We start from the raw sequence: 25,698 nt of genomic DNA, 5'->3' as shown, positions 1-25,698 counted from the left end.
TCCGCTGTTTCCTTTTACACAGAGAGAGAGAGAGAGAGAGAGAGAGAAATGTTTGAGATAGAACGAGGCCAGCCTCTATAGTTTTCAAAACGAAATGTTCATCATAATAATTACAAATCAAAACAGAACAACGCAGAATAGTTCGCCTTGTTTCACAAAGCTTCGAACGTCCCAGCTGCATCCTCGTTCCTCCGCTGCCGTCCATCTTACCCCCGTAGTCTAGGGGGTCGGGGTGGCTGAAACGTCCATCCTATACCCCAACCCCTTTGGCGTCCATAGTCACTATGGATTCACAGTCTGTTATCTTTGTTTATCTCATAAATATCCTATATTTTCTATAGTTATACATGTGGTCCTTCATTAGAAAAAGAGAAACATAAATATTGTCTTTGCCCCCCCCCCCCCCTCCTCCCCCCCCCCCCCCCCCCGCTTTGTAAGCGCTGTTTGTTTTGATGTCTTGTCGTTGACTATCAGTCACAGATGGGGATTTTCAGACGCACGCGCCATCCGCGCGTGTCACAGTCCCAGGGCGGCCGCGTGCTTTTTGGCCTTGAGTCTCAGATCAGCGATGCTGGAGTTTTTGTTGGTGTTTTTGGCGGCAGCAGCTGCGGCCACAACCGACGCGGCGGAGGCAGATTCAGCCGCAAGCGTAGCCAAGGGCAGCCCAAATGGCGGAGCCGGGAACATCATGTAAGGCGCGTGCGCCGCCAGGTGAGAATGCAGGTGATGGTGCGCGTGGGCCACCGCGCTGTCCAACTGCAGTTGCGCCTGGACCTGAAAGGAGAAGGGCGGCACGTTGCAATGACTATCCTGCGGACGCACGCACGGGGAGAAGAGGGGAGAAATACATTAACTTATAGAAAGGCCTGCTTCATGCTAGACTATGTGAATCCTATGCACTAATTATAATGAGCAAAAGTATCAGATGTTTTTTTATCAGGATTGTTAATGTCAATATGGGCAGATATATGCTCATATGAAAACATGGACTGACAGGGAGCGGAAACCAATTTGGCAGCATCCGCGGACAAATCCCCCATCATATAGCTAGCCTACATATCGCCTATCACTAAGCACAAACATTGATCAACTGTAATTCGTCTAATGACACTTTACATCTCTTGATTAGACTACTCTAAATATCCTCATCAGCCGTAAGGGGATTTTCCAGTTGGGCCTCTACAACATCACACCATGCATGGATGGCACTACATTATTTCCAGCCTGGGTAATTAGAGTTTTGTTACCCCCTACATTGGGACTGCAGTCTCCCCATAGCTCTTGGACCGAACCTGTGCCAAGACAGCAGTCCGGGGATGGTTTTAGTCAAAGACTACAGGCTTCAAAGTAACTTGCCTGTTGGAATGGCATCCGTAGGGCCCCCACGTTGACATATGGCGCTACACGACAAGCTTCAAACTGACTCGCCGCTCCAATCAGAACTCCTGGAAAGAGACAGAATTTGTTGAGGGAATATTCCACCCAGACATAAGCCCAATCAAGAGGAATAAACTTGACAAAAACAACATAATCTGGCATCCTTTCCAATAACTAAAATTATTGTAAAGCTAACTAAACAGAGGATTGTTTTCAGACACATTTTTTTAATATTTCGCCTTTCGAAAATATTTTTGACCCTTTTTTACCAGCACTCAATTTGGCGCATAACAGCATCAGGCCTATTAGTTTATAACATATTGTTATAGGCCTAAATACAGCGTTATGTATTTGTTACTTTTTTTGTTTACTTCCTGTTATTGTCACGTTGTCAGTCCAAGCTTATTGTTAACCCTTTATAAAGGAATAGTAAACCATAATTCGTAACCTCAAAATTAGGTTACATCTTAACGTGGATATATCAGTGATTGGGGTGTGTATATTATAACTTACCTTTATGTAGCTGGTTCTCCTGCTTTCTGCACTTGGCCCTCCGGTTCTGAAACCAAACCTGAGGGAAGAGAAATTAATTAGTGGCCTGTGATTGGCAGCTGCTTGTGAGGGCATGTGTAATTCGTCTCAAAGTGACAACAACCGCAGAAAAAAACAACATCCCTAAGGAGCACTGAAATTTTAATGCCGCTTAACCCTGGATTTTAATTATTATATTTACAACAAGGGGGCAAAGAGACAGCTGAACGAAAACCAATGAGAAGAAAAGAAAGAAGAAAAAAACACTTTGTACCACAAAACGAAACGAGAAACGCCATGACTATGTTAGAGCCGCAGAAACACCCTTGTTGGAGATTTGCAGCCTGAATTGGACTATAATAAATAACCTTGTCAGCGTTGGTTTCATCTTTCTATAGATTAGCGTCCCTGAAGAACCAAATGGACCCTCAGATATCGAATAGCAGCTAGCGATGACGGTTTAGGACATCAGAGCAACGCGATCTGAGAAGTGCTCTCTCTCTCTTCCTCTCTATTTCCCTCTCTCTCATTAATGTAGCTAAAAATTAATTACTTTAATCTTCAGGAAAATCTATGTCGCTGCAACGTTTAGCTGCCTTACAGTTTTTATTTAATTACTGCCATAACACGTCTAGAACAAAGCATTTCAAAAGATAGCTTCTTTCTCTTTTAATTCTGTTCCTTACAAACGTCGTTTTCAGAGGGGCATCTTGGAACGGAGATAAAACGTCTCATTACTATGGTAATCTACTTTGAATCCCATACAAAGCGGTGGATAGATTAGCCTATAATACAGTTTATCAATTTCTCTCTACATCACTTACAGAGAGCAGGATTGAAATAAATAGCATATTGATCTCGCTGTAAATTTTAACCTTGTAGAATCTATACCTTTGACACCGGTGTGTCAGACAGACACGCGCGCGCGTACACACACACACACAGACACACAAACACACAGTCGCTATTCGTTCGATAATGAAAGGTATCGTGGATGATGAATGAAACGACAACAAATACCCGTCCAATACAGACTAGAAAGGCCCTGCATTGTAACGACAAAATAATTGGGCTTTTGTGTCTCTACACGCAACTGTGGCCATTAAAGAAACATGTATGGTCGTTCAAATCATGGCCTGAAAATAGAGAGCGAGACAGAAAGAGAGGGAGGGAGAGAGAGCAGCGGATCTTGATTTGGGTAAAAAATAATACATAATTTATGCAAATCCTCGAGCTGTGCTCCTTGCTCTCGCCTTGCTGGTGACACAATACGCCTTGGTAAAATTCCAATTCGCGCCGGGAGACCCTGCAAAAAGCGCTTGCTTTAACTTTTTTTTTGTGTGTGTGTGTGAGGGGGGGGGGGGGGGTTGGACCCGTTTTATGATTTTTCAGAGAAGACCGACATATTCAGCGAGGAGACAATCGCTCAGCCGTCTCCACTAGCTGACAGAAGGGGATAAAAGCAAGCGAAATAAGATATTATGGGGTTTGATAAATCAGATCAGAACTAATGTCTATGTTCATAGTCATTGCTCGGCTTGGTCTCTCCTCTCCCGTTACACGGAGATTGTGCCCCCCTTTCTAAAACGGCTTATTAGGTTTCTGTGCAGATGGTCCCTCACGATGGAAAAAAAACACACACACACAGGAGTACAGATGTAGCTGGTTGGGGTAATGCGCACCAATGAAGTGAGGACAAACATTGTAGGGCAATCTGTTTAGGGGAGTTTAAGGGAACGATCCCTGATACAGATGATAGACATAAACGTTTATACCACAACCACGATCCATGTAAATGATGTTAATTATGTCCCACTAATTACACTTAAATTCCAAGACATTATTTAGTATTGCAAATTGGAGGGCTGTTGTATTATAATCTAATACTTTGTAGGCTACTAGGGATTGCAAAATATGAAAGGCGATGTTCGACTTTTGTATGTTCATTAGGCCACAGACACACACATAGGCCTACACACACACTTTCACATCATTGTAAGACTCCTGTTTATGACTATTCGATCTATTGCTTTTCATCAATAATTCATAGTAACATCAACGGGTCACGGGGTAAACGTATGTCATAAAAAGCCAGAGCATCCTTCAAACACGACAGACTTCCATCCGAATGTGTGCTGTTTGATCCAGTAATGTATGTTGTTCTTGTTTAAAAATCTTGGTTTCCTTTTAGCCCCACGACAGATAGGCTTATAACTCTGAAACAGCTTGATCAACACAATAGAAGAAAATCAGCGAGAGCATCTTACTTGTACTCGTGCCTCGGACAACCCCAGCCGCTGGCTCAGCTCCTCGCGCATGAAGGCGTCCGGGTAATGGGTCTCATCGAACAGCCGCTCCAGCTCGTTCAGCTGTTCTAGTGTAAAGTTAGTCCGACTTCTTCTTTGCTTGATCTTGGTCTGAGCCTCGTCCTCCATCGTCTTGGCGTCCTCTTTTCTGTCTTTCATGTCTGTGTTGCCTGTAGGGTGAAGGAAGAGGAGAAAACTATTTATCTGTCCTAACATTATACGTCAATTGTGGGGTAAATAGAGAGAGAGAAATAGAGACAGAGTAAGAGAAAGAGAGAGAACGAGAGAGAGAGAGAGAGAGAGAGAGAGAGAGAGAGAAAGGGAGAGAAAGGGAGAGAAAGGGAGAGAATGGGAGAGAGGGAGATGCTGTACAAGGCCTCACCTACAGAAGAGCATGCAGGCAGCGCAAACGAGAGTGACCTTGCTAAAACCAACATGTGGTTCCGCCCAGCATCACAAGAATATTATCAACGGATGTTTTGTACTCCTACATAAAGCTGTTAAATTATTAACAACTTATAAATATGCATGGACACTTTTGGACGTCCCGTCAGATGTGCTCATCATTCCAGTCCAATAGCTTATTTTTTCCTGATGCCAGTGAATTTGATGGACATAAGAGGCCAATATGGAAATCGGTTATTATTTGTTTAGCCCACACGTGATAGTAAACCGATTTTAACAAGTTGGCTTTTCAACTGATATTTGGCCTATAGTCTTAAAATCAACGTGGCTTGAATTGATTAAATAACTGTATATTACATGGGCTATAGCCTATTTGTACGTTGCTTTGGATAAAGCGTCTGCTAAATTAATACAATGTAGGTTATGGGCAGCCTTACAGGGTGAATTCGGGTAATTTCTGGGGCATTACATTCTAAAAACATGTGGGTATAATCAGATAATGATGTAGATATATTTGTAATCAATTTGTAATTCAACAGAATTCTTTTAACAGCCTATGTCTAAAAATTCTTATATCATTAGCATGGCCAATTACTGGATTTATGTAGCCTACATTTAATATTAAAGGCCCAATACATCTTATTATTATGTTGATATTAGCGTTATTGTCTTCTTAAAATAGGCTACAATTCTTAAAAACACCACGATTACAATTGATCAAATTAAGCAACGTTGCCTCACATTTATGTGAAATTATTATTAAGTAATATGTGGTCTTGCAGTCTAATAGGCCTATATTTTGTTTATAATCCATTGTTAGCCTACGGTCTAACATGATATGTAACTGAAACAACCTTTTAATTTGCATTGTCCGAAGAGGCTTCAACGATGACATTTCTTCATATTTTGTTCCTTCAACAGGTTTTAATTTAAACATTTAGTGTCAGACATAGTTTCTGCGTTTATTTTATCAAACCATTTGCCTGGAGGTACAACGCGAAATGTATTATTTAAAATCTATATTATGACATGATATAGGCCTATGCTACATAGCCTATACACTAGCTTGAACTAACCTACAACACGTTTGGTTTTATTTACCCCAAAGGGCCCAGCCATGCCAGTAGAAAACTTTCCAAATGCAAACAAATAATCTAATTAACTCCAAACTTATGGATGAGACATTTAAATTACGTCCTTACATTCTTAAGGTGTATAATTCCGACAATCTCCTAAATCATTCATGTTTTATGTACAGGGTATTCGCAAGGTATTAAACTTTAAAACACTGCTAAACATTACATAGCTACTACAAAGGCCGGAAAAGGACTGGCTCAATAATATTATAAATTCTACTTTGCAGTGTCTTACCGTCAATGAGTTTTGGGCTTCCCGTATCACGGATCCTCTCTGGCCCTAGCATGTCCGGTTCCCTGCTCGGAGATCGCGCACCTCCTCGTACTATAGCGTTCACTTCCTCGCGATTCGGTTCAATGAGACCGTCCCTGCCTCGCGCTGATCCGGTCTCCAGCACCTCCCGGTACGTGATCGCCTCTTTCTTTTCCTTCACTTTTTGATCAAAAGACTTGGACACAAAAGCGGTGAGCTCTTCCATCATTGCCCCAAAATATTTTCCCCGTGTTGTTCGCTCTCTCTCGTTCTCCCTCTCTCCCTCACTCACTCTCTCTTGTGCTCTCAGTTTCTCTACAGCTTAAGACATCAATAGTGTTTCTTTTGTCGACCTAAATGCGAGGTGATGGTTCTTGCCAACTCTAGGTCTCGCGCGCAACTAAAAAACGGTGGAGATCTTGGCCAATTCCTCTCGGTGCGAAGTACCGACCCGCTGCCGCTCCTCTATTGAAGTCACAGTATTTATACTTTGCAACGCCTGCCCCTTGATCCGTGCAAATTACCTCCCCTCAGGATGCGAGGATGAGCCCCCTTCCCGTTTCCACGTAGTGACAGTGGAGGGAGAAAAAAAAAGACATTAGCAGCCCCTCGCATTTCACATCATAGTTACGAGGTTGCTATTGGCCATTAACCCAAGATTGACAAGACGGACTAATTAATTTAATTAAGCGTGGATTCGTTGCTATTGTCCTGAGTTAGTTTTTTAAACACGAGGGAGATGGGCAGGAGCTCTCTGCAGGGGGTGTGGCCAAAACTGAAAATGACAAGCTCGTGTGGAGGGGAGCACATGGATGAGGAGCTTCCTCGAAATCTCTGTGATCTGGGAGAAAAAAAGAGACAGCGACAATGACACGAGGAAAGGTAAAGAGCAGACCAACTGGGAAGCTGTAGAGAATAGGAGCTTCGCAGGAGTTAAAGCAAAGCGTGCGGTGACACATAGAGAGAGCGTGCGGGCCTATACACGCGCTAAAATAATGTACACTGCACGAGCTTTAATTGTGAATAAAAAAAGAGATAGGCCTAAATTAGTGACAGGTGGATGCCAGTTTTAATAGTGTGAGAAGCTTAGCCTTCTTTATCGTATTCATTATGTAAAAACAAAACAAAAAATGCCATCAACTATTGCTTAACTATGTGTGTTGTGTTTTACGGAGTAGGCTATATAGTCTGGTATAATAACAGATAGGCCTTAGCTTATTTCTAATGCTTACGAATAACTAAGATATTAACGATAATACTTTAACTAGTAATTACTATAAAATCATATTCATAATATTCGTAATAAAATAACAAATAACAAAAACAGGCCTAAAAACCTTTGATTCTGGAATAATAAGCTCCCAAATTCTTTTATTCAAGTTCAATTTCTATTGTTAGAGTAGCACTATATTTCTTGAAGTAACTTGAAAGAGACAGCAGAGAACTATCATTTCAGAGGCAATATTTTCCTTTTCAAATCCATAATCATGTGTTTTAAATAGAGGCCCTTAATGAAACTATATTGGTTAATATGAAATCTCGATAGACCTTTTTCAGGCCATTAGTCTGTTAAACACCAACTAAACGTTTAATTAAAACGCCTCGCGCAATGCCTTGCCATTGGGTTCGCTAATTATCGTCTCTTAAGTTGACTGCCTGTTGAAATTTTTTTTGTGCATATTTACAAAATAAATAAACAATAGTTCACGTGCGGTGAAGGTAATGCCGCGGGGACAAAGCAATTAGGTGAGCTGGAAAACCATCGTATAAGAAACGGGATACTGAGAGAATGCAAAACCGTTGACATGAATTTGATGCAAAATTAAGCGTGTTTATTGATAATCTATATAAAGCTATATAAAGCACCATTTCCACACTGAGGCTTGAACAATCCCCTGATTAAATATTTATGGTGTCTTAGCTCTTGAACCTTAGGCATTAATTACATTTTTTTCTCTCCCTCTGCTTCTGAAAACAGAAGAAACTCGTTGTGTATCTCCCGTGGTTTAATTGTTGCAGAGGTAAAATTGTTTATCCAAATGAAGGGAAAGTCGAAGTGTGCCAACAACACACACACATAGAATCCCGCATGATGTTCACTCGGGATGTTGGCTACAGACATTATGTTAAACGGCAGAATATTCCCACAGATTCATCCTTGTTGATTATTACATAAGAACATTTGACTCAGTATTAATCTATTAATTATTTGTACGAGGCGTACAGACTAAATAAGAAGATAAGGATGATATAACAAGTAATATGTATCATGCAGAAACCCTTTGGACAAGTTTGAGATGGCGTGTGAGTCTGTGTGGGTGAGCTTATAGGCAGCATGTACACGTTCTCTAATAATCCATGCTTGTATACCACATAGTAAGACTACAAGCATGGGCATTCCAAACAATATAACCTACTATTGCATAGCAGCAATACTATAGCAAAGTGGGCCTACAATAGCCTACATTTCGTGTTTGATGCGGGCGACTTAAATGACTTCTGTAAATTGCAATAAAACAAGTTGCCACACAAATGTTGCCTCTCGTCATCTATGTTGCCTTCTCGTAGTCTATATCGAGGGTTAGTGTACTAGGTCTGCACTGGTGTGAACAATAAGGAAGGCTAATTAGTTTCAGATTGAAGGTCAATAACATGATGCATGGAATTTACAGTGACTACTTGTCTAATCACACAAATAGGACAAAGACTAGGTCGTTCTTGGCATGTAGCCTTGCATGAAGTTGATGCTGAAATAGTTAATGGCCTTTATCGTGGTTTATCAATATCTACATCTGATGTTAGATTCAAACGAAGCTTTTACAAAATAATACGGATATAAAATATATCTACTCAATGTCAAAATATACCTTTAAAAAGCATCTCTGTCTCTTCCGCATGTTACCATTTACCGTCTAATTCTCAATTTCTTTTCATTTAGCTATTTGTATAAATATGAAGCACAAGAACATTTCAACATAGGCCTACAGAGAGATCTCTGATTGAGATATTCTTCACGGGAACGATTGCTCTGTTGTAGACTCTTTTCCCTGCATTCAATCGACGCTCTCTAGATAGATTAGTTTCGTCTTACCGACCAGTACATGCTGGTGTGTTGTTGTAGGAAGGAGCGCTACTAGGTAGGAGATATTCGAGCCTTCTTTATATGTAATGTCTTCATAAACGTTATTATGCGCAAGCATTTACATGTTAAAACTAGCTATGTTAGCTAGTTATGTTAGCTGGCTAGCTAGCAAGGAATATGCTAAACAACAAGGATAACGGGAAACTATGTAGCTAGCATGGTACCACTATGCTCTTATCTTGCTGACTGGTTCATCAATTTGAATACAAATACAAAAGTAAAGTTGGTACATTAACAGTGATAAGCGATTGTTAAAGCTATAGTCTGTACACAGCTTGATACTTGTGGATTAGCTAGCTAGATAAAAAGCCCTTACAAACATAACTTGTTCCACTTCTTAAAAAATTATCCCATGTACGCTAATTCCTAACTTCCGCTATTTAAACAAAACATTGTAACTACTGGTATAACTGGTTACAAATAAATTCATTCACACAAACAGTAACGTCATATAAAGCTACTTTATATCTTTGGTACTAGCTTTAGCTCTGTCAGTATCTGTAGTTTTAGCTCTGTTTTGTATGCTAGCTTCTGACCGTGCCTGAAATCACCACAGCCAATTAGCTCTGTGCACTCTAAAGGTTTGTAAAGAAATGAGAGCTTAATTGGGTATTTTACATATTCCTCTGTTCTCTCCCTGGCCTTGCAGACGGCCAGACGTAGAGTGAAGCATCATGGGCCGGCACTCATCGGACAGCGAGGAGAACAGCAGGAGCCGCAGGAAAAAGAAACAGCAGCGTCGGCGCTCCTCCTCTTCCTCCTCCTCTTCTTCCAGCTCCTCAGGGAACAGGGTGGCCAGCCACAGCAGGAGGTCCAGCAGGAAGAGCCGCTCTCGCTCCAGGGATAGGAGGTAGGCCGAAACAAACCGCCTTAGATAGGGACAGGAGGTAGATCGGAACAAACTCTCCGAAGACAAAGACAGGAGGTACTTTGAAACCACTGCTCAGGAGACAAAGTAGTAGTTCGAAACAATTCTCCTGGGACAGGGACAGACAGAAATGGGAGGTAGGCATATGACACAACATTATCACTGACACTGGGGGTAAGGCTGTGGAAAAGACATTTCATGTGCGGTGTGTCTGTGAGAGACCCCCCACACCCAATTAAGACATGTGAAACTTTGTCCCTCACTGCCAAAACACTCACATCTGCTTATGATCTGAGCAAGGCGTATTTCCTAGCTCTGTCCTCTTGGAGTGTCTGGAGGGTGGGCTTGTGTTTTAATGTGAGTGTGTGTTAGTCTGTGTGTGGGTAGGGGAATCTAGTGTCTGGAGGGGGTGGGGAGGTGTCCGTAGAGGACCTGGGTGCATCCAGGGTCAGTGTCTGTGAGGGAGGGGGGAAACAAAGACTCATGACTAGGAGATATTGGTCTGGACATCCGCCTCCCTATAGATCTCCACCCCTGCCTCCCTTATTCTTCCTCACCTCCCTCCATCCCTCCCTCTATCCAGCCCTCTATCCATTCCTCCCTCTTCTCTCCACACCTCTTCCCCATCTTTCCACTACACCTCCTTCCATTCCTCTGTCCCTCCTCCTTCCCTCTCCTCCTCCCTCCCTCCCTTCTTCCCTCCCTCCCTCCTCACCTTCCAGACAGTGCAGTGCATGCTTGTTGAGACAGGGCCAGCTGATGCTAATTATTTATGAGTCCTGATCCGGGTCCATTACGGCTGATGGGAAATCACTACTGTGTGGGGCGGGCCAGGGAGGAGCTCTTTAAACCATTAGGCTGCAGCCTTTTATCAATTAGCCCTATCTCTCAATCAATTAATGTGTGTGTCTGTGTGTGTAATAGAGAGAGGTGTGCATATCATATGTGTTCATATACATCTATTTATACTGTACGTGTGTTTGTCAGAATGTTCTGTCTATTTCCCCCACCTTCGCTCTCTCTCGCTCCCTTCCTCTTTCTCCCTCTCTCTCTTGGTGAGTGACATGGACACATAAGGATGGTTAATGTGTGTGTCAGATCTGTGTTCTTGTGGAAGGCTTCCATGTCAGAGAACACTGACTGTCTCTCTCTTATATGCCAACGCTTTGTTACAGTCAGTCTGGTTTGCTATATCATCTTGAAACACTTTGTGTGTGTGAGAGAATGTGTGTATGTGTTAGTCTGTGTGTGTCTAAGTATGTGTGTGCATGCCTTACTCTGGGTGTGTGAGAACATGTGTGTGTATTTGTGCGTGTGCAAGAGAGAACTCACAGACACACACACACTCACCCCTCCAGTTCAAATAACCTGTCTGGTGTTGTGTGTGTGAACTGTGTGAAGTGCCTGGCGTCAGGGTCGTTTCATGAGTTGGCGCACACACACACACACACACGCACACAACACGCACACCACACCATACAGATGCAGCTCTAAGTGCTACAAACACGGTTTGATAGTTCACCCTCTGTGTTATTTGGTTAGTTCTCTCTCTTCTTCTTCTCTTCTGCCAGTCTCCCTGTGGGAGGACTCTGTGTTTGAACTACTTAACACAGCTCAGGATTGTGGTGGTGGGCGGGTGGGGGTTAAACCAAAAACAAACAGATTTTAAATAATGAATTTGACTCAAACTGTTCGTGAGGCAGACAGGCTTTTTTCTTGTTTCTACTCGTTGCTGTGGACGATCCCCGGTAGCCGCTGGTAACGGGAAGCTGGCCAAGAGATATTTACCCCCTACCCTCCCCGCCCCCAAACCCCCTTCCCCTCTCTAGGGGGGAGGACTACATGGTCCTGGGTGCAGCTGTGCAGGGCTGCAGACCGCAGACAGGCCCACTGTCTCCACAGGGCGTGTCCGCGGCCAGAACAGAGGTGTGCTGGGGAACCAATCAGACGCTGAGCCGGTCTGTCCGGTGTACAACGCAGTCAGACAGAACCAGGAAGTATCTGATCCAGGACTGAACAGCACCTCCGATTAGAGCAGAAGGAGTTAGGCAGTTACTAATGCATGAGGCATGGGAGCTGTTTGTGTTTTAGGATCCCAGTAACGCTGAGAAGCCCAGAGAACACAAAGAATGAGAGAGCACCATGCCAGCAGCTTCAGGAAAGAGGGGGAGGAGGGGAGAGGTGGGGCGAGATGAAGAGAAATAAGATTCTGGCCCTAGGTTGACTTGACAGCTTCAAGACGTAAGGCTGAGAGTCGAATGGACTGGCTATAAAGAAGATTGTGCCTTGGTTAATGTGTGTATGTACACGTGTGTTTGTGTGTTTTCAGGCGCAGGCGGCGCTCCAGCAGCAGCTCGTCCCCTGAGTCTTCCCGTAGGAGGCGGAGCCGAAGTGCGGCCAAAGAAAAGGGGCGGAGCCATCGCTCACACAGGTCACACAGCCGCCACCGGAGGTAGGACTCGGGAGTGTGTGTGTGTGTGTGTGTGGTGGGGGTGGAGGGATACCTGGATTACATGTTTCCGTTCACAAACAGTAGGTGTTTACTTTTAATTTGACGTGAAATGCAATCAATGGCCCCGTCCTGTAAATGACAACGGTGAGACGAATCAAACGCACCTCGATATCTTGAAACTTAGAAAATAAAACTTCCAGTAATTGATCAAGGTAAATGACCCCGGATTGGAGTGGCCTTCGCAGATGGAGGCTGGATGGGAGGGGTGCTGGGGGTGACAGGGTGGGGAATAGTCTGTCTGGACTGAGATGTGGGAGAGTGGGGGTGTGTGTTTCTGACAACAAACAAATACTTTCTGTGAATGTGTCTTTATGTGTGTGTAAGCTTTAATGAGGCCATTAGCACATGTCAGCTGTCATTAAAAGCTTGTGTGAATGTGTGTGTGTGGTGACAGCTGTGTAACCCCTGCTCCAGCCAGCCCACAGCTTAGGCAGACAGCATCAGAGCACAGGCTTGTTAGGACATCTTATTCCTCAGTCTGTTTGTGTTAATGAACACACACACACACACACACACACACACACACACACACACACATGGTTGTCCTGGTCCTCCCCCCTTTAGAAACACAAGACAAGGGGACTCGTCTCCAATTAATTAATGCAATTAAAACAGCATTATCCATTCATGGTTTATTGAATTATGGTTATTATCATCACACTGTTCTTACAGACACACACCCTCTCCGCAGCATAAATGAGCGGTCCTGTGTGTGTATGTGTGTGTCTTATTACCACAGCTAATCTGAGGTAATGAAGCGCTAAACCAAGCAGCTTCTAAATCCCCTCTACGCATCACAGCCTGTCGCCATGAATGCAGGCGAGGCCCCCTGTTTACTGCTGCTGGGGGGGGTGGACGACTGAGGTGTATGTGTTGGGGGGGGGGGGGGGGGGGGGGTGCATGGTGTGTGTATGGGGGGACTGTGTATATAGAGCAGGGGTGGGGAACGTCCGGAAATCATTTGGTCCGGCCCGCCATGGCACTGCAGGAACCATATTATTAGGTGCATTATTCGTTGGCAGCAGCACTATGTTAATATGTGGAAGAGGACAGTGGAGGCGCGCAGTGTTGTGTACCAATGTACCAAAAAACTTTGCTCGCGCGCTCTGCACGCTCGCATTAAGTGTGGAATTCCTTCCTAGCAAATCAAACCCAGAATACGTTGTTGGTTTGGGCTAAGCCCCGAATGTTTACAACGTATGGCTCCGCCCTTGATTAACACTCAGATCGATAAGCAGTCTCAAAAATGGTAGTAATATAAAAAAATTATACGATCCCTTTCCGTAATCATGATACCCCCCAAGAAATGTTCGATGCACCCCTAGTCAAAGCAGGCTGCATCCGTGCCAGCTAACATCACAAACCTCACCAAAGAAAAGCAGTTCCAGCCATCACATTAGGGGTGAGTTAATTAAATGTTTGACCAAATATAGCAGGCACATTTTTAAGTTGATAATTCTGTACGGCCCCCGAATGATTTTATAAATATCCAAATGGCCCTTGGCAGAAAAAATGTTCCCCACCCCTGATGTAGAGTGTGTGTGTGTGTATATAGGGGGGAGATGTGGATATGGTGTGTGTGCGGGGGGGGGGGGGGCTGGATATGGTGTGTGTCATAATTTGAATCACAAAGGAGTGTGTTCACATCTTAATTAGTTAGGATGAAGGGAAGTGGTGGATAGATGGCGGGAGAGATGGACAGATGCGTGGAGGGAAAAATCAAAAGGTGGATAGATGAATGGCTGGACCATAGATGGAGGGATGGAGAGTAAGAAGGCTGACAGTCCAGTTAAAACATGGGTGCTGGAGGTAACTTCCTCTACAGTATCCCCCCCAGTCAGTCACCCTCCACCCTCTCCTGTACCAGGGATTAGAACAGCAATATCATGTTGTTACCAGGGGCCGAGCCAGATGAAAGACTGTGGTGGGATTAGCAGATTAGGAATTACAGTAGATGATATCTGTATTTACCCATGTAGCCCTGTGATTAGCAGATGTAATCGGCTTAATGCATCTAGCAGGTGGGTGTCGGTACAGGGGGCGGTGTGTTTGTGTGGTTGGGGGGAGGGGTGGGTGGGTGTGTGGTTAGGGAGAGGGGTGTGTGTGAATGTGGTTGGGTGTTCGGTGTGTCTGTGGGGAGGTGTGTTGGGATCATGTGTGTGAGTATGGGTGTGTTTGTGTGTGTCGTCAGTGTATGTGTGGTCGGGGTGGAGGAGTGTGGCTTCCAGACTGTGTTAACTCGGTGTTATGGCTGGTGTGATGATGCAACAGCATTCCTGACTGGGGCTCCAATCTGCTCTCTCACTAACAGACCCAAACGTTCTCTCTCTAGAACCACATGAACTTGTTCGGAAGAACAAGAATCTTCCAAAGGTTCTGTATGTGAAACCCTTTCCAGGATCACGTGACACAGAGGTTGTCCGTGTCTGTAGGGGGGGTGGGGCGGAGGGTGAGGCAGGGGAGGGGGGCGGAGGCTGATGAATCAGAGGTGGATTGAGTGGACAGGAAGTCATGATTGATACTGAGACAGGATATGAGGCGCTGCAGCCCCGGACGCACGCTTGGCACGAGAATATGAGAGAGAGGGATGGAGGAAGGGAGGTACGTAGAGGTGTGAGGTAGAATGAGAGAGAGATAGAAAGTTGGAAGCAGGGAATGAGAAAGACGGAGGGACAAAGAGGGACAAAATCAGAGAGAAAGGTGGGGAGAGAGAGAGAGAGAGAGAGAGAGAGAGAGAGGGAGAGAGGGAGGGAGAAGGTAGGAACATGTGGAGAGAGGGATATTATTCAGTTGAAATGAGAATGATAAAAGCACCATAGGAATATTGCAGGTTGGAAGATTAGGACAGTCTGGGATGCAGAGAGAAAGAGAGAGAGAATATTACCTTCTTTTCAATCTTTTATGTATAAATAAAGAATAAATGGCTAGATGAAACAGGAGTATGTGGAGCCGGTGTTTTCTGTGGTCCCTGCCCCTGAGGAGAGCAGTAATCTAGTCATGACACGGACAGGAGACACGCAGGGATGATTGGCTATTAGACATGAATGTTTATGCTCTTTGATGTGAGCAAGCAGGGCAGAGCACCGAAGAGGAGATGAGAATAGGAGAAGAGAAAAGAGGGCAGGAGGAGAGGAGTGAAAGAGAGAGGAGGGGGGTAGAGGAGATGACAGGAGGCTAGAAAGCAAAGGAGAGGTGAGGAGAAGAGATGTGAGGTCAGAACAGAATAGAACATAGCAGAACAGAATAGAACATAGCAGAACAGACCAGAACAGAGCAGAAAACAGCAGAACACAGCAGAACAGAGCAGAACACAGCAGAACAGAGCCGAGCAGAGGAGAGCAGAACTGAACTGAGCCGCCAGGTGACAAGGACAGCTCAGGTGGGTGAGGGATCTGGGGCTGGGTGTCACACAGCAGCCTGATGGGTGGCTTCGTCTGTCAATCAATCACTGGGAGGGTGTCAGAGCCAATGACTACTGCTGTATCACGAAGAGAGGCAGGGAGGATGGATGGAGGGGGGTGGGGGGGTGTTGGAGTTCAGGGGCGTCGCTAATCCACCACTTGACCTCAAACACCAGACGTCACACTGACAGGTACACACACACACACACACACACACACACACACACACACACACACACACACACACACACACACACACACACACACACACACACACACACACACACACACACACACACACACACACACAGGAGCACACAGATGCTTACATTTCCCTCATTAATATTTCAGAGGTATGTTGTGGTGGGTGCAAAGTGCTAGCGTCAGGATTTACCCTGGCTAACAGCACGCTGGTTAGATCATGAGCTTGTCATGTGCATTAGTAGAGAGAGGGGGAGGGAGGCCCCCTAATAACCCTGCACCCCCTTCTCCTCCTCCCCCTCCTCCCCCAGGAGAGCAAATATATAAAGCAAGCATCACTCTGGATAGGGCCAGGGACTACGTCCAGGGGGCAAGGGCTGGGAACTATCGCCAGGAGCTAGGGCTGGGGACTAGGGCCAGGGGCTAGGGCCAAGAACTATGGTCAGGGCTAGGCCAGAGGGACTAGGGCTAGGATGTAGGAATGCTAGTGCTGAGGCCTGTGGTTCCATGTATTGTTAAAGTGCTACACTCCTCTCCTCTCCTTGTGTGTATGAGTGACTGATAGCCGCGTATTTCTTTCACACAGCAATTTTCCGAGGTATGAGATGAGGTGCTGGAGGAGATGGGGAGGGGATGGGGGAGACACGGGGGGAAGCGGGGAGGAGGAGGAAGGAGGGGCGTAGGAAGAGAGCACTACATCTGCTTGATGGCTTTTCCTGCCCGTGCCCTCTTCCTGCTACGGAGCGCGAGCAAGGTCAGGGGGGGGAGGGGGGCGGAGAAAGGGTAGGTGGACGGGGGAGTAAGAGGGGGGGTAAGTTCAGAACGATGAAGGGGGATAAGAGAGGACGGAGAGGGGGAGGGAAAGAGAGAGAGAGGGAGGGAGGGAGTGGCAATCAGACCCCCTCATCGCCAAGCTGAGGGTGGGACGGATAACTGGACATGTGGGCTCCCCAGACCTCCATAGCATCTGGAGCAACACGTTGTGAGTGTATGTGTGTGTGTTCTGCCAGAAGCTTTCCTTGGAGAACAGCTCTGAGTGTGTGTGTGTTGAGTACATGACAACTGAAGTCTGGTTTCCTCAACAAAACCAGAGATCCAGAGATGATGAAGCTTATACACACAGACACACACACACACACACACACACACAGGACTATAAAGTTTGGATGTCGGTGATGAAGAGCAGGAAATTAGATGAGGAGGGTGAGAAGGAAAGTCAGCATGTGTCTATTCCACCAGTCTTCTGAGGATGACCCAGGACTAATTTGGAAACTGTGTGTGTGTGTGTGAGTGTGTGTTTTAGGAGTGAGTGTACCGTTAGCATAAGACCTCAAGCTGTCATTTAAAAATGTGATACCATATAGCTTATAGCACTCAGCTTCTCACACACACACACACACACACACACACACACACACACACGCACACTTGTGTGTACATTTGCCACTTGAGTGAGGCTCCAGGAGTGGTGAGAGTAGATGTGCAGAGTGTTGATTTCGAGTGAAAGATGGCCTGCTCCGGGACCAGAAGCTCTCCTCCACCTCCTGAAAACCAACATGTCTCCCGTCTGACCGTCTGAGATGATGTCAGCTGGGGTTTCTCCTCTCTTGCTTCCCTCCCTCTTTCATCTCTCTCCCTTTTCCTCTCTGCTCGTCCTGTCTCCCCCTGTCTCCTCTATTCCTCTCTCTATCTCCATATCTCCATCTCGGTCCCCCTCCTTCCCTCTCTCCTCCCTCACTCACTCTCTCTCCCTTCACTCTCTCTTCTCCCCCCCCCTCTCTCTCTCTCTCTCTCTCTCTCTCCCTTCACTCTCTCTCCTCCTCTCCCCCCCACCTCTCTCTCTCTCTCTCTCTCTCTCTCTCTCTCTCTCTCTCTCTCTCCGTCCGGGGTATTGGTGTCTTCTGTGTTTATCTGCTTCTGAGCGTCAGTCCTGCTTTGTTGTCAGAATCCTTTATTTAGTAAAGAGCAGAGTAAGTGACTGACACGGCCGAGGCCTTTCATCCCCGGCTCGCCGCGAGCACTGTTCTCTTCTGCCAGAGAACCCCCTCCTCACCAGCCACCCCCCCACCCCTCAGGCTCCTACCCCAGCAGTCCTCTCTCTTTCCCCTGGGTGGGGAAGCTAGCTGCTCGGCAGATCCTGAGCCCGTCCTGCTAAACACACACACACACACGCACACACTCAGAAAGATATGTAGATAAACACACACATACGCACAGATATATAAAGACACACAGAAATATATACTTTAGACAGACACGCGCACGCACGCACACACACACACACACACACACAGCCCACCCCAGTGCTGTGACGTATGGAGAGGTGAGTGGTTTGGACGTAAAGCACAGCATGGCTTCTGTTTATGTTCATCTGCCTTTGTGATGTTATCTGAGCTTCAGGCTGTGGCCTTGCCACAGGGCGGTGTGTGTGCGAGTGCACGTGTGTGTATCTATTGTATAAATCTACGTGCGTGTGTGTGTGCGTGTTCGGCATGCCTGTGTGTATTTCTCTGAACAGCTAGTTTAACAGTGGCGATTGACCCTGAGAGAGAACAGTTGAATGTGTTCACTGGCTACCCCTCTGTAAAACTGTGTCCAGAACCAGAACAGACAGCTCGACAGACAGCTCGACAGACAGCTAGACAGACACAGTGAGCGAGCAGCTTCCTCCTGTCCCGGTGTCGGAGAGTGAATACCAAATGGATATATCCTTCCTCTCCCTCATTCTGCCTATTTAGGCTTCTTGAAGTTCATCCAAATGAGGTTTTAAATGCCAATTAGGGGGTTGAATGTAGTAAAATAAAAGCAAATTCAGGCAGGATGGCCTCCCCTTCTGTCTGCCCAGGCTTCAGAGGGCCCGGATCAACCTTTGGCTCTCAGCAAGGCTTTGAGAGAAATACCCTGCCTAATGAACACGTTAATTAGGACCATAACTATTTATAAGATGATAATTAGAAACGAAGGGAGGTAAACCGGGCTTTTCCTGCAATTAATGGCGGATTAATTACCTTGGGTAATGAAGTGGGGTTTTGAAACGCGGCGAGGTGAAGTACAGAGAGAGAGCGGACGCTTTGTGATCACTGCGTAATTATTTTTTCGCGCGAGAGCCGTTTGAATGCGGGCCTGCGCGGCCCAGCCCGGCTAATAGGCATCATCGCCGTTCTATATGCACTTAAAACGACTCGCCACAGAAATGACTGGCTAATTATTTCTAATTGGCAGACCTGTGTGTTGTCACAGAGCTGTGCGGACCCCTTGGGTCTAATGATGCCCTGGGCTCCTGTGGGGACGGGGGGGGACGGAGACGGGGGGGAGAAAGACAGAGAGAAAGGTAGAGCTAGAAAGAGAGAGAAAGAAATGGGGAGAAAGAAAGAAAAAGAGAGGTGTGAGCTCTGGGCCGCGGCGCGGAGGAGGCAACCGGCAGACTAGCATATTTTGACAGTTGTCACTCCCCTGTCCTGCCTGTCCTTGTCTCAGCAGCCTTATGCAATGTCTGTCTGATTCAATGGCCAGGTCAGAGGACAGATATCTATATAGATATCAGCCTTAGGTCAAGACCCAGACAGAGACGACGTCTGCGTGTGTTGTAGAAGGTTGTGTGGGTGAGTGTGCACCTGCGCCTGAGAGAGATTGCTCCATAGGTGTGTGATGTGTGTGTCCTAAGCAGGGCCATATGTTTCTCCCTGCTACAGAACCCCTGTCTCTCCTCCCTCTCTGACGGAGCGGAGAGCAAATAACTGCCTAATGGAAGCCCAGTCTAACCGTCACAGTGTGTGTGTGTGTGTATGTGTGTGTGTGTGTGTGTGAGAGGCTAATGGGAGCCCCGTCTGCACTTGTCTGCTCTGCTCTGACACACAGCACACATGTGGCTCCGCTCACGCGAGGGATAGCTTCATTTTTTTTTTTACAACAAAACGAATGATAGAGAGGGAGGTGTGTGAAAAAGACATAAGAAAGCAAGAGGTGTGGGAACGAGAGAGAAGAAAGAGAGAGCGAGAGAGGTAGGGAAGGGAGGGTGAGGCTTCGCGTGAAAGGAAGAGAGGAGAGAGAGAGCAGCAGATTGAAATCTGGGATCAAGTGTGTCTTGACTGAAGTCGAGTCACTCTATGAAAGTAAAGTAATGAAACACTTTCTCAGTGTGGGTGAGTGTTCAATCTCCCCCCTCCCCCATCCCTCCCCCATCTGGTCAGGACTGGGGGGGTTGTGGACAGGAAGAGGATGTGGGGAGATGGATTACCTGTCCCGCAGCTGTGATTGGTTTAGCAGTCTGGAAAGCCCCTCTGTGATTGGTTGAATACCTTTGCTTCTCCGTGATTTGGTGGAGCATTTAGGGGAACATTTCTATGATTGGTTGAATAATCAGCTGTGTGAGGCTGTATTCATGCCTGGCAGACGTAGGCCTACACCAGGGTCCCTAGCAGCAGTGTTAGCCATGTTCACTGATCCTTAACCTGGGTGCTATGCTAATACTTAAAAAGTGTTAGCCCTATTAGCATTGTCATCTCAGTGTTAGCATGGGTTCTACGCTATCACATTGGCCGTATTAGCCCTGTCAGCCACTATTACCCATGTCAGCGCTATGCTATCATGTCACCATTGTTAGCCCATTAGCCGGGCGCTAGGCTACGCTATCTGGGTGCTAGCTCCAGGACTTCCTGTTGAGATAACGAAGAGGAAGTGGGTCTGTTGTAGCAGCAGTTGGAGGAGGATGCACTGTGAGGCCGCTGCACTGTTGAGATTGCTGACACACACAGCAGGGCCAGCAGCAGGGCTTTGGCCGTGGTAGATGTCACTGCCCTGCCTCTGTCTGGGAGGTAGCATGCCCCTGTCCTGGCTTGTGTCACTGCCCTGCCTCTGACTGGGAGGTAGCATGCCCCTGTCCTGGCTTGTGTCACTGCCCTGCCTCTGTCTGGAGGTAGCATGCCCCTGTCCTGGCTTGTGTCACTGCCCTGCCTCTGTCTGGGAGGTAGCATGCCCCTGTCCTGGCTTGTGTCACTGCCCTGCCTCTGACTGGGAGGTAGCATGCCCCTGTCCTGGCTTGTGTCACTGCCCTGCCTCTGTCTGGAGGTAGCATGCCCCTGTCCTGGCTTGTGTCACTGCCCTGCCTCTGTCTGGGAGGTAGCATGCCCCTGTCCTGGCTTGTGTCACTGCCCTGCCTCTGTCTGGAGGTAGCATGCCCCTGTCCTGGCTTGTGTCACTACCCTGCCTCTGTCTGGAGGTAGCATGCCCCTGTCCTGGCTTGTGTCACTGCCCTGCCTCTGTCTGGGAGGTAGCATGCCCCTGTCCTGGCTTGTGTCACTGCCCTGCCTCTGTCTGGGAAATAGCATGTCCCTGTCCTGGCTTGTGTCACTACCCTGCCTCTGTCTGGAGGTAGCATGCCCCTGTCCTGGCTTGTGTCACTGCCCTGCCTCTGTCTGGGAGGTAGCATGCCCCTGTCCTGGCTTGTGTCACTGCCCTGCCTCTGTCTGGAGGTAGCATGCCCCTGTCCTGGCTTGTGTCACTGCCCTGCCTCTGTCTGGGAGGTAGCATGCCCCTGTCCTGGCTTGTGTCACTATCCTGCCTCTGTCTGGAGGTAGCATGCCCCTGTCCTGGCTTGTGTCACTGCCCTGCCTCTGTCTGGAGGTAGCATGCCCCTGTCCTGGCTTGTGTCACTATCCTGCCTCTGTCTGGAGGTAGCATGTCCCTGTCCTGGCTTGTGTCACTGCCCTGCCTCTGTCTGGAGGTAGCATGCCCCTGTCCTGGCTTGTGGTACAGGCAGCTAGCATAGTGATGCAATCATGAATAAGGTCTCAAGCACTCACCTTTTAAGACCTTTAAGCTGTCAGTGGGGGTAGGGATGCATTGCAGGTTTGTGTGTGAGTGTGTGTGTGTGTGGATGTCTGTCTGTCTGCGTGAGTGCGTGTGTGTGTGTAGGCCATGGTTTTGTTGATGTGTGGTTTTGTGCCTGCCTTTAGGATAGTGTATGTGTATACCTACCTCAAAACATAGTTTTGTTTCTCTGTGTGTGTGTGTGTGTGTCAGGCTATATGACGTGTGTGTGTGAAAACCAACTGGTTCTTTGGAAAGTGTACCTTGTGTGACCCCCGTCTCCTTGTTACCGCGCAGACAGCGTTAGAGACCCTGCATTTCTACCCGGCGACGGAGCCCCATCCGTCAGCCACAGCGATCAGCCACCAGAAGCGATATCAGTGGGCATCTGTTTTCTCATTTGGAGCAGCGACGCTTTGATGGGGCACGGCGACAGATGTGCCGATGCTGAGAGTCTCTGTGAAGGAGAATGACAGACGTAAAGTAGAGAGAGAGAGAGAGAGAGAGAAGGGGAGGGAGGGATGGAGGGAGCGAGAGAGCTGTTCTGTCCCTCAAACCTTGTTCTTGACAGGAGCCCTCCTGTTTATGAAAAAGAAAAAAATGAAATGAAGAGATATCCTTGAGAGGGAGACAGAGAGTTTTCTGTTTTCTGTGTTTATCAGAAGATAGATGACGACTTTGTCTTGCTCTCCGCAAACCTCAAATGAAAAACGTAAATATATCTCAATACATATATATAAATAACTGAAATGAGACCTGAAAGTGGGAGTTGTTTTATGAGTGGATATTTCAGATTCAGACGCGTGTTTGTTTAATTAAGTGTACTTTTCCCTTCAGTAGGAGTGGAATGTGTGTCTGCTTTCTGTCCTCCTGTTCCTCTCCCGTGCTTTTACAGTCCACCCACATGGTTATTCTCAGCGTTTATGATTTTTCTTATACCGGAGTTGTGAGGTTCCTAAATCACGGCGAGGCGGGGAGAGTGCGCAGCGTTTCAACAATAAAGGCCTGTTACAGGCCAGGCCTCAATCTGCAGCCACTTCATAAATACAGCAGAGGGAAAGCCACAGTCCCCCAGTCCCTGAGAGCACACCTGCTAATGAAAAGCAGGCTCGCTCCTCTCTCTCTCTCTCTCTCTTTCTCTCTCTCTCTCTCTCTCTCTCTCTCTCTCTCTCTCTCTCTCTCTCTCTCTCTCTCTCTCTCTCTCTCTCTCTCTCTCTCTCTCTCTCTTTCTCTCTCTCTCTTTCTCTCTCTCGCTCTCTCTCTCTCTCGTTCTGTCTTTTTCTTTTTCTGTCTTTCCTTCTCTGTCTCTCTAGCTGTCTTTCTTTCTCTCTCTCCCTATTTCTCTCTCTCTTCCTCTCTTTCTCACTCTCTCTGACCCTTGATATCCACCTCTCCCTTCATCTCTCTTCTCAACCCTCAGTTCCCCCCCCCTCCCCACCCGTCCCAGTACAAATGAACTCCTGACAACTAAAGTGAGCCTCTCCAAACTCAACATGACTAATTGTCCCCACTCACATTAAAAGAAAAAAATAGAAAAAAGTGAGGGATGAGGAAAACGAGTGCGGGCTTCTCTGAGTGGATGTGAAGAGTTGGCGAGTTAGCACCTAGTCTCAGCATGACCTCTGCTTGACCTTTGTCAGGGTTCGCCCCCCCCATCGCCCACCCACCCTCCAGCTGCTAATGGTCGTCACGGCAGCCAGCGCTGACACAAGGGTCAGGGGTCAGCTGAGGCGCCAGACGACCCAGTTTAGGATTGCAGTGTTGTGGCTGAGTGACGCTGGGCATCTGGACCAGAGGAGCCAGTCAGCTCCTCCTCAGCCCTGCTCTGGCCTCACCCCCGGCCTCACCCCTCCTCCATCCTTCTCGGGCCTCACCCCTCATGCGGCCTCACCCTCATCCTTATCTTCTCCATCCTCATCCAGACTCACCCCTCGAGCAGCCTCCCCCCCCCCACCTCACCTCTCCTCCAGCCTCACCCCCCTAGCCACACCCCCTGGATGAAGGCTTAATTCACAGTCCTACTTTTTCTTTCTTTTCTTATTCTCTCTGATAGAGTTCTGATAGAGTCTTCTCTCCATCTTTGTCCGTGTGGGATCATGCAGATCTGAGGAGGCTTTGAAGGGCCTTTGAACTCTGAGCTGAGTGTGGCCCTAATGCCCATCTGTGTGTGTGGGGCCGTGGGGGGGGGGGGGGGGGGGGGGGGGGGGGTAGAGGGTGGAGGGTGTGTGTGTTTGCCTGTGCATGCGTGTGTGCGTTTGTGTGTGTTTGGTGTGTGCGTTTGTGTGTGTTGGGGGGGGGGGCTCCTCCCTACGTCTTAGACCTGCAATAACACCACCAGCAGAGCAGCCCCCGCACTGATGTAAAAAGAAGATGATGACAAATCTAAGCATTTGATTTTTTATGGGAGTCTTTTTATGGGTGTGTGGGAGAAAGGGAGAGAGAGGGAGGGAGGGAGGGAGGGGGAGGGAGGGAGGGAGGGAGGGAGGGAGGGAGGGAGGGAGGGAGGGAGGGAGGGAGGGAAGGAAGGAAGGAAGGAAGGGAGGGGGAGAGAGGGAGGGAGGGGGAGAGGGAGGGAGGGAGGGAGGGAGGGGGAGAGGGAGAGAGGGAGAGGGAGGGGGAGAGGGAGAGAGGGAGGGAGAGAGAGAGGGAGAGAGGGAGGGAGAGAGGGGAGAGAGGGAGAGGGGGAGAGGGAGAGGGAGGGAGGGGGAGGGGGAGAGGGAGGGGGAGAGGGAGGGGGAGAGGGAGGGGGAGAGGGAGGGGCAGAGGGAGGGAGGGCTTCCAGGGATCAATGTTCTTCACTGTGTTAATTGTGCAATCAGCTACTTTACAACTCTTTGTTCTGCGTGTTTGTGTGTGTGCAACATACATTTTATGGATGTTCATTTGCGTGTGCTCATATCAGTGTTTGTGTGTGTGTGCACGCGTGTGTGTGTGTCTTCTTGTGCGTGTGTTTGCATGTGTGTGTGTGTGTGTGAACTATGAGAACAGAAAGTGTGCTGCTTGGAAGAGGAAAACAGCCTGGGAAATGATTTCAACAGCTCTCATAATTAGAGGAATATCATAATTAAACTTTGTGTCTGGCGCTGTGTTTGAAGAGCACTCAAAAGTAATACATTCTGGGTGGTTAACATATTTGCATTCCACTCTGCAGGCAGCTTTCGGGATGAACAGCTGTTTTCCAAGTCTTTTGGCAGCAGGAAATGCACATTGCTCATTCAAGGTGCTTTTTTTGCAGAGAAGAAGAAGAAAAAAAACTATCATTATGAAAAACAAAAAAAAAGCGTCTTTTAAATGGCAGTGTGTGCAAGCGACTGCTTTGTCTCTCTCTGCATCTCTCTCTCCACGTCTCTCTCGGCAGGGAGCGAGGCTTTAATGAAGTTCCTCAAATACAGTCTCTGTTTCTCTCTCTGTCTTTCAACACAGTTCGTTTATCTTTTTCTTCATTCTATTTCTCCCTCTTCATCTCTATCTCTATGCTTAAGACGTGTTTTTTCGTAGTGTGTGTGTGTGTGGATAGGGACTGAGAAAGATGCAGAGTTATATAATGTCCAGTTCTACTCTGGGCCATTAACCATGTTAAGGTGTCCCGGTTAGGTCCAGGTCCAGACGAGCCTGTGGAAAAGGGGTTGAAGGAACGACAGGGTGTGAGAAAAAGAGGAGGCCAGGTCAGGGGAGGGAGGGGTTATGAATAATGATTTGACCAGTGTAGGATTCCTGACTCTCTCTCTCTCTCTCTCTCCCCTCATCTCCTTTCCTCC

At 47.3% G+C, this 25,698-nt stretch overlaps 2 protein-coding genes across 3 annotated transcripts in view; one reads left to right on the top strand and one right to left on the bottom strand.

The window, feature by feature from the left end:
- Positions 1-516: 516 nt before the first annotated feature.
- Positions 517-6,234, bottom strand: shox2 (shox homeobox 2). Of its 2 annotated transcripts, none has more exons than XM_067246860.1 (5): positions 5,991-6,234; positions 4,176-4,384; positions 1,891-1,948; positions 1,357-1,445; positions 517-810 (listed from the first exon to the last, which is right to left on the bottom strand). In XM_067246860.1, exons 1-5 carry the CDS (start codon positions 6,232-6,234, stop codon positions 517-519), a joined length of 894 nt encoding a protein of 297 aa, XP_067102961.1. The 2 variants fall into 2 exon arrangements, with proteins under 2 accessions (XP_067102961.1, XP_067102962.1); XM_067246861.1 differs by having other exon boundaries at positions 517-774.
- A 2,860-nt stretch (positions 6,235-9,094) lies between these two features.
- LOC136951983 (serine/Arginine-related protein 53-like) overlaps positions 9,095-25,698 on the top strand; it is a gene marked incomplete in the record, with an annotated part of 26,788 nt that continues 10,184 nt past the window's right edge. The window contains 3 exon segments of the mRNA XM_067246654.1: positions 9,095-9,145; positions 9,800-10,000; positions 12,348-12,470. Coding sequence (XP_067102755.1) covers positions 9,825-10,000; positions 12,348-12,470 — 299 coding nt within the window.

The sequence above is a fragment of the Osmerus mordax genome, chromosome 11 (assembly GCF_038355195.1).
Source record: "Osmerus mordax isolate fOsmMor3 chromosome 11, fOsmMor3.pri, whole genome shotgun sequence".
NCBI lineage: Eukaryota > Metazoa > Chordata > Actinopteri > Osmeriformes > Osmeridae > Osmerus > Osmerus mordax.
The sequence above is the reverse complement of the archived record's forward strand: the minus strand, read 5'-3'. Positions and strand labels throughout refer to the sequence as shown.

Excerpts from the sequence above, each read along its gene's own strand:
- shox2 (XM_067246860.1), bottom strand. The coding sequence starts at position 6,234 with ATGGAAGAGCTCACCGCTTTTGTGTCCAAGTCTTTTGATCAAAAAGTG. Across the intron at positions 4,385-5,990 it reads AAGCCCAAAACTCATTGACG|GCAACACAGACATGAAAGAC; the intron begins GTAAGACACTGC and ends TTCACCCTACAG. Across the intron at positions 1,949-4,175 it reads TGTCCGAGGCACGAGTACAA|GTTTGGTTTCAGAACCGGAG; the intron begins GTAAGATGCTCT and ends CTCTTCCCTCAG.